Here is a 7,969-nt window from a genome sequence, read left to right on the forward strand (position 1 = left end):
ACCAAACCCCCTCCCCTCTGTACGCCCCAAGCTTTCAACCCCCACTTATATTTCTTACCACTTTTTAAACTCATTTTCTAACAATTATAGTTCTACCTAAACCGCCGTACGCCGCCGCTTCTTCCGCCTACAGAAGATGGAGCAAAAGCTGCGAATGGAGATAGACCAGATGCCACCACGTGGAGCTCACCATAGGCGGGCTCATTCCGACACAACTTTCCGTTTCGATGATCTTCTCCTCTTCGACCCCTCGGACCTCGATCTTTCCTGCCTTGACCTTCCGGATTCCTCTTCCAATCCCAGTCTGCCACCTGTCGCACCCGTACCTGCTGAATCCTCCGATGACTCCTCATGCAACGGCCCTCCTCGCTCCACCCTCAATAACCCTAGGCATATCCGTAGCCTTTCTGTTGACTCTGATTTCTTTGATGGACTCGGGTTGACTGGACCCGCGATCTCCGGAGGAGCTGGGGATGAGAAATTTGGCGGGAAAAGAGGTGCAGGAGAGAAGAGGGTTCACCATAGACATAGTAACTCGATGGATGGTTCGACTACGGCATCGTTTGACGTTGAGTCCTTGATGGCCGTTGATGGTGTTAAGAAAACTATGGCTCCTGATAGACTTGCTGAGCTTGCCCTTATCGATCCCAAGAGAGCTAAAAGGTAGAATTTTTTTCCTCACAATTTAAACTTAATTAATGTAGATATAGGATTTCAAGTCGAATTTGGTTCTTCGCCTGCTATTCATCAAAGCCAATGTGTTTTATTTCTTTCCCTTCTTCTCTTTAATAAAGTAGCTGATGTTTTCAATTTTCTTACCTAATGGAGGGTTTTATTTATTTATTTATTGGGGGTGGTGTAGGATTCTGGCTAACAGGCAATCAGCTGCGCGTTCAAAGGAGAGGAAGATTCGATACACGAATGAACTAGAGAAGAAGGTTCAGACTCTTCAGACAGAAGCTACCAATCTCTCCGCACAAGTCACAATGTTACAGGTAAAAAGTACTTTATTCTGGGTTTAGCTTTACAGCTTACACTTCACCTCTCATTTACGTGATCCTTTACTCATTTCTAGAATGTGAACTTGCCTGGTTCATTTATTCAAATGTCCTTTTTTCTTGGTCATGTTATAATATTAACACCTGAATTTATAAGCTACTTTCCAATTTCTGAAGTCGAAGTTGGCTATTTTTTACTGTATCTTATGCCTTAATTATGACAGGGTTTAGTTACTGATTGGGATTTTGTGTACGAATTATTATATGCATGAAACACATGCTTTCATATTCGTTTATAGGTCAAATCACATATAAGATCATTGCAATAATTGTTGAAGAATTTACTGATTTCACTTGGGACTGTATTCAATGTAATACTATTTCAAAAATCTAGTAGTTTCAGTTTCTTCCTTTGGGGTGGGGAACTCTTAAGCCAACTTGAGTATGAGGCTGTTTTAGACAGCCGTAGCAGTTATTTGGTGTATAGATGCATGGGATTTTCTTTGTTGAAAGAAGTGTCAGCTGTAATAATTAGTAAAGGCCTTGTATCGCTTCTGTCTAAAGTTAGTTAATGTTGGCACTTGGCAGTACTTTTAGCCACTTTGCACATTTTTGAGAAGTTCCGTTGTGTCTTCTGTTTGCAAACTGTATTTCTGACTCACTTAAGTACCTTATATAACAACAATCATTGATCAATCCTTGAATTTTCCGAAAACGACAACATTATGCACTTCATTTAATCATGCCTTGGAATGATGCAAAGGCATGAGTCTCCCTTTTGGCATTGGCGCATTGCTTTTCAACTATTTTATATCAGTCCTCCTTTGATTCTGCTACTACCATTTAGGTCATGCATCTGCCTGGAAAATAGCCTTTGGCTGCAATAAGGTGGGCTCGGTTGGGTTTCAGCCCCATGACACCTGGTTTCTGCTAACATGGAAAGCACCTGTTTTGTGTCTTTAAGACCCAAATATTTGTTTATTGCATTCACAGTGAAGGAAGGGAACCACTTCTAATATATTTCTCCTATGATACAGAGAGACACTACTGGGTTGACTACTGAGAACAAGGAACTGAAACTACGGCTACAGGCTATGGAGCAACAAGCGCAGCTTAGGGATGGTATGCATGCTTTTCCTTGTTTTTGCACTAAATGCACGCTAAATATACTTGGTGGAGAGGGATGTTGGGCGGGGGGGGGGACACCGAGGCTTTTCCTCTCCCTTTCATATTCTCTTCAAATTCCCCCAAATTTTTTGTATTTGTATACTTAAAAAAGTGGATAAAAAACAATTTTGCCCCTCTCAAAAAAAGTATATTTTGATCCTCTTACTGCAAGTGCCCTAATATAAATTCCCTGTCTTCGTCCCTGATGAAATAATATCATTTTTATATTCATTCATTAGTTATGACAGATTGGAAAAACCATCAAAACTCTGCCATTTCATAGTTAAGTGATTCTATCATCTGGATCCAGTGTTTTCATAATTTAATAAAGTAAACCGTAAATTTAAAAGTGCAAAGAGAAGGGCTCAGTTAATATGGCATGTAAAAGAGGATGACACTCTAGCCTGTAAATTTGAAGGCCTACAGGAAAGGTACTTTATTAATATGGCATGGAAAAGTTTGTCACATCTTTGTTTATATATGGTTTTCAGATGCCTTATATATCGTCAGAATATGATTTTCAAAGTAACCAATTCCTACTATGTCATCGTATAGGCAAGGTAATAAACAAGTTGAGCTTTAAAGGTACTTATTTAGTATTTATTTTTCTGTGGTTTGCAGCTTTGAATGAAAAATTGAAGGAAGAAGTGCAACGGCTTAGGATACAAGCTGGTCAAGTGTCTGCTATGAATGGAAATCCTTTCAATAGAGGACTATCTCCTCAATATTTAACCCACCAACCTGCTCCACATCACTTTGGCGTCCTGCAGACACCGCATCAACAACAACAGCAGCAGCAGCAGCAGCAGCAGCTGCAGATGCCTCATTCATCCACCAATAACCCGACTTTGAACGGACAGCCTCAACCTCACTTTATGGATTTTAACCAGAGGGCATAGTTTCATGTTGGAAGGAAATGCTTGGTAAGCATAAGAAAATCCAATCACTGTAAGCATCTTGTACATAGAAATATGTGGTATGCATTGCAGGTTCTGGGATTAGTCCCTTTTATCTGTTTCTCATATGGCTTTATCACCATTAGAGTAGAGAAATGAATTGAAATGTGTTGGTCATAGAGATTAGGTTCTAATTATATAGCATAAATGATGGGTAGATGATTGTTGTTGTAACAAATCGTTATATTTATAGAATAATAATATAATTATTCCTTGGAGTTGGTATATTAACTTAGATTTATTAACATTGTCATGTTAATCAAATTTATTATTATATCTAAAATGACCAGATTATCTCAAATAATGAAAAATTGTGCAACTTTGTTGCAAGGATTTATCATGTATGTTAAGACTAAAGATGCTTCACCAGTTTTCTTGTAAACAGCGGCTGACAATATATTCCATTTTGGTTTATTGATCAACAACAAGAATAAACGAAATTTTCTTTTTTGTCTTGTAATTCTTGAATAAAATTAATTATGAACAATGACTGCCAGATCAAACAACCTAAGTTGTAAGGTAATCTTTTTTTTTTTTTTCTAAAAGAATTTCTAGAGTGATCTGATATTCTGTTCTGGTAGCCAACATACTTGAGAAGAATTCATAGAGTATATAATATGATATTTTTAAGATGAAGAGTCATGCCTTGTGAATATGATATTTGAATATGGTTTAAGAGTTATATAACACTTTAAACCTGGCCTAGACAGAAAGATCAAGTTTAGGATGTCAAATGAACTTGTCAAAAAACAAATGCATTTAAAGCCGATTTAATTGATACATAGATAAGTCTTAAAATTAATTCAATCTTAAAATTTAAAGTCAGAAAACAAATAACAATTTTAAACACATGTACATATATTTAAAATAGAATCGAGTCTCGCGTTCGTCGACTGCTTAGTTTTGGGAGGTACTTGAAATTCATTTAGTCTAGTTAGTACGTTGCAACCTAATGTAAAATATAAATACTCAACATATGTAAAAATAACTCAGATATCATTGAGAATTCAGACAACACACTCAAGGTGCGTTTGGTTCGCTGTATTGGATTAGAGGTGTATTGGATTAGAGATGTATTGGATTAGAGGTGTATTGGATTAGAGGTGTAATAGCAAATCAACTGTTTGGTTGAATGTAATGGAATAGAGGCGTAATAGTAATCTTGTGTTTGGTTGAATGGAATAGAGGTGTAATAGCATAATGGAAAAAACTAAAATGACTAGAATACCCTTAGCATAAATTTGTTTTGGTAAATGATTATTGTTATTGTTATTTAAATTATAATAAGATTATTATTATCAATAATAAATAATTTAATCATATTTAAACATAATTATTATTAAATATATTTTAATTAAAATATATAATTTAATAAAATTCTTAATAATTAATATTCTTATATTAATTTACTGAAATCATAATATATGATACTGTAAAATATAAATTAACATAATTATTATTAAATATATTTTAATTAAAATATATAATTTAATAAAATTCTTAATAATTAATATTCTTATATTAATTTACTGAAATCATAATATATGATACTGTAAAATATAAATTAACATAATTATTATTAAATATATTTTAATTAAAATATATAATTTAATAAAATTCTTAATAATTAATATTCTTATATTAATTTACTGAAATCATAATATATGATACTGTAAAATATAAATTAACATAATAATTATTAAATATATAACTTGAAAATTATATTCTGCATAAACATAATTAACTTATACTAAGAAAAAGTTAGATGAAAATGAAATTGTACATCATAATCCATATGTTCAAAAGTTTTACAACATCAAAAAGTTTGAACATTGATATTTAATGGTAAGAAAAAAATTTTAATTGTTATGCCATGTTTTATTTATATTTTCAATTTAAATGTATAGTTTTATATTAATATTATATAATCAAAATGATTTTAATTATATTTCAATTAAAAATATTAAATAATAAATAATGATTTTAATTATATTTTAATATACCTTAAATAACATAAATAAAATTTTTATTTCAGCTTAAAGTTAGCACAATTTATTTTAATAATGATTAAATTTGAACGAGATCTTTGAAAGTATCAAAACCGTTATATTTTTATCATAATTGATATTAATACAAGAATTGGTACTAAAGTTTGATGTCCTTTTTAAATTATAACGAAGAATTGGTACACCATTATCTTTAAGTATCAAAATATTTATCAAATACAAATAATAGATTAAAAAAAGAAAAAACACAAGTACCAAATTATATATTGCTCCTTTTTATAACAACATTTTGTCCATGAATTTCCTTTTTAATACAAGAATTGGTATCAGCCTTTGTGCCCATAGATGTACTTAGGGAAGTAGACTTTGGAATCAGCCTTTGTGCCTCCAATGCCTCGCGTGCCGCTTGCTCTTTGGCTCTTTTTGCTCTTTCCAATACCTTTTCCTGTGTGCATGAATTAAAGGGGATGTCATATTTTAATAAATCATCAAAATGGAGTAGTAAAATGCAGCAAATTTGCAGATGAACGATTTCAATTCCAACAAAAGAAGAAAAGATCCCGATGGCCAATTTGTTATTGCATTTACTCAGAAAATAATGGTACATCCCTATGTAAACCGACACAGGTCAGTTTCAAAAATGCTGTAGTAGAAGTAAAGTTGAATTCTAGCTTGAGCCTCCAATAACTAACTAGAAGTGGAATTCAGATAATACAACTTGCTAGATTTAAGTTGGTGTGAAACTATGGCCATGCAGTTCATGATGAGGTTAAGGGAGAGGGTTGGTTACTGGAAATGCCATTGATACAGTATATTTGAAAACCTGAACGCATCACATACACTACCATTAAGAACATAAATTATGCCAATGAATCGATGAAAAAAATAGGTGAAAGTCACACCTCCCATTGCTCATGTGCATAGGCATCGAGCTCCTCTGAGGTTGGAAGCCTTGCAGTAACACTTTGAGGCATCAGTTCTCTTGGCAAAATCCCACTGCAACTATCTCAACTATCTCAACAACTCGTTGAGTAGTAACATCTTCCTGCATTGTTTAAATATGGCAATGCAAATATTAAAATTCCAGTAGGTTATCAATTGAGCACACTGCCTAGTTATGGTTAATCAGGCAAGTCGAAAAGAACTCTACAGAAACCCACATAGTAATTATACGTATATCCTTCAGATCCATTGGTGTAATCAGCAACTGCAATCATAGGAGCATTTACACAACATCCCTGTAGAAAACATTTACAAAGCTGTTAAATTTGTGAGAGTGATTAAGGAAAAAAAGGGTTAGCATAAATTGATTTTCTAATAAAATTTGGCATTATGTAGAAAAAAAGAAGTAAACATGTAAAGGGAAAGACTTACCATACATTCCATTTCTCCAACAGAGAATAAACCGTCATTTGTTACCTCTGAATGATAAAAACAATAGATACTTCATATTCAATACAATCTAAAACTTCAAACTCTGACATGAGTTTTACATGATATGTGTATAATTGCAAGCAATATGTTTACAACACTTACCATTGCGCTCAACCCCCAAGTATTTCAATAAGGCTCCTTCAATTTCTCCTGAACCACATATCATACATGGTGTTGTGCCACAAACCAATGACCACATAACAGAGGAAGTGAGCAATTAGAGAATGATCATAAAATGTAGGAAAAAAAGAAAAAAGAGAGCAAGAAAGCAACGATGGAATCAAATCTAAAATACCTTTGGGAGATGTTTTCTTCTTGAAGATCTTCAACATGAGATTAACTTCACTGGTTTATCCTTCAAAAACAAACAAAAACCCTAAGAAACCAATATCAATGTGAGCAATAGCACTTCCAGTGAGGGAAAGACCTGGGCATGAAAAAAGAGGGAGAAGGTTGGAAGGAAATGGGAAGAAGAATGAAAAAAAAGAAGAAGATGTTTCAGACGTATCGCACCCTCATCTAAACCAACTCCATAAAACGAGAAGAAGAAGCAGAAATCAATGGAAGGGAAAGGGAAATTACCTAATCAGCTTTTGAGGCAAAAATTGATGGAAGAAGCAGAAATTGACGAGGGCAGAGAATGGAATAGAAAAAAAGAATAGGGAAGGAATCCCTAATCAACATTTGAGGCAGGGAATAGCTATTACAGCCAAGGGAGGTAATAGATTCGTAACCGAATATGGGCGTAATAGCATTACGGGCAACCAAACATATGAATAGGTGGGGCCCACGTAATAGGGATGTAATGGCTATGCCATTACACCCAACCAAACATGCTCTCAATCTTATTTGATCATAATAATAATTCACAATAGTTTCAAATATAGAGTAGTTCAAATACACAACAGATCAGATACAGAAATAGATTCATATGTAAAAACAGATACAGATGTAGTTATCCTATCCCCATTGGCTACACATCATCTTTGACTAACCCAACACACTAGTAGGTATATAATACCCGTCCAACCTTACACACCTCATAGTGTCGGTACGACACATTGCAGTGTTTACAATCTCACTATTAGGTCAAATATAATTACAGGTGACTTGACCACCAAATCATAACAGAACACTTCCTTCAATTCATAATTCTCACCCCATGCAAATGCAGAGAACAGAAGAACAATATATATATTCTTATGCACGTACAATCAAACAATTCTAGTATAACAGAGGGTTGAATTTCTTACAAATTTTCTTATACGGGTATGTAGAACCAGTTTATAATCATGATAAAGTAGATCATACAGTTCAGTTTAGTTCATACATATGTTACAGACCGCTTACACTCGCCTCGTACATCAATTATGGCGTTAACAGAAATTTGACGATTTAGGCTCACATG

General features: G+C 33.8%; 2 protein-coding genes across 5 annotated transcripts; one reads left to right on the plus strand and one right to left on the minus strand.

Annotated features, from left to right (window-relative positions):
- LOC107951626 (transcription factor VIP1) lies at positions 1 to 3,330 on the plus strand. The gene is made up of 5 exons (XM_041090932.1): positions 1 to 76; positions 111 to 663; positions 863 to 995; positions 2,036 to 2,120; positions 2,787 to 3,330. Exons 2-5 carry the CDS (start codon positions 137 to 139, stop codon positions 3,062 to 3,064), a joined length of 1,023 nt encoding a protein of 340 aa, XP_040946866.1. The 5' UTR covers positions 1 to 76; positions 111 to 136; the 3' UTR covers positions 3,065 to 3,330.
- A 2,049-nt stretch (positions 3,331 to 5,379) lies between these two features.
- On the minus strand, positions 5,380 to 7,276 carry LOC107951627 (NADH dehydrogenase [ubiquinone] flavoprotein 2, mitochondrial). 4 transcript variants are annotated; one of them, XM_016886738.2, is made up of 7 exons: positions 7,144 to 7,271; positions 6,857 to 6,916; positions 6,664 to 6,711; positions 6,502 to 6,548; positions 6,288 to 6,365; positions 6,030 to 6,172; positions 5,380 to 5,572 (listed from the first exon to the last, which is right to left on the minus strand). In XM_016886738.2, the coding sequence occupies exons 2-6, from the start codon at positions 6,891 to 6,893 to the stop codon at positions 6,101 to 6,103; spliced, it is 282 nt and encodes a 93-aa protein (XP_016742227.1). In that variant the 5' UTR covers positions 6,894 to 6,916; positions 7,144 to 7,271; the 3' UTR covers positions 5,380 to 5,572; positions 6,030 to 6,100. The 4 variants fall into 4 exon arrangements, with proteins under 4 accessions (XP_016742227.1, XP_016742228.1, XP_016742224.1 ...); XM_016886739.2 differs by having other exon boundaries at positions 6,857 to 6,937; positions 7,144 to 7,247; XM_016886735.2 differs by having other exon boundaries at positions 6,664 to 6,916; positions 7,144 to 7,276.
- Between the last annotated feature and the right edge of the window lie 693 nt (positions 7,277 to 7,969).

Source organism: Gossypium hirsutum, chromosome A02 (assembly GCF_007990345.1).
Source record: "Gossypium hirsutum isolate 1008001.06 chromosome A02, Gossypium_hirsutum_v2.1, whole genome shotgun sequence".
Taxonomy (NCBI): Eukaryota; Viridiplantae; Streptophyta; class Magnoliopsida; order Malvales; family Malvaceae; genus Gossypium; species Gossypium hirsutum.

What these genes read in the sequence shown, in the direction of transcription:
- LOC107951626 (XM_041090932.1), top strand. Translation starts at nt 137, where the DNA reads ATGGAGCAAAAGCTGCGAATGGAGATAGACCAGATGCCACCACGTGGA. An exon ending in GATCCCAAGAGAGCTAAAAG is followed by an intron (nt 664 to 862) that starts GTAGAATTTTTT and finishes GGGGTGGTGTAG; the next exon opens with GATTCTGGCTAACAGGCAAT. An exon ending in ACAAGCGCAGCTTAGGGATG is followed by an intron (nt 2,121 to 2,786) that starts GTATGCATGCTT and finishes TGTGGTTTGCAG; the next exon opens with CTTTGAATGAAAAATTGAAG.
- LOC107951627 (XM_016886735.2), bottom strand. Translation starts at nt 6,760, where the DNA reads ATGTGGTCATTGGTTTGTGGCACAACACCATGTATGATATGTGGTTCA. An exon ending in TTGGAGAAATGGAATGTATG is followed by an intron (nt 6,366 to 6,501) that starts GTAAGTCTTTCC and finishes TGTTTTCTACAG; the next exon opens with GGATGTTGTGTAAATGCTCC. An exon ending in GATATACGTATAATTACTAT is followed by an intron (nt 6,173 to 6,287) that starts GTGGGTTTCTGT and finishes TAAACAATGCAG; the next exon opens with GAAGATGTTACTACTCAACG.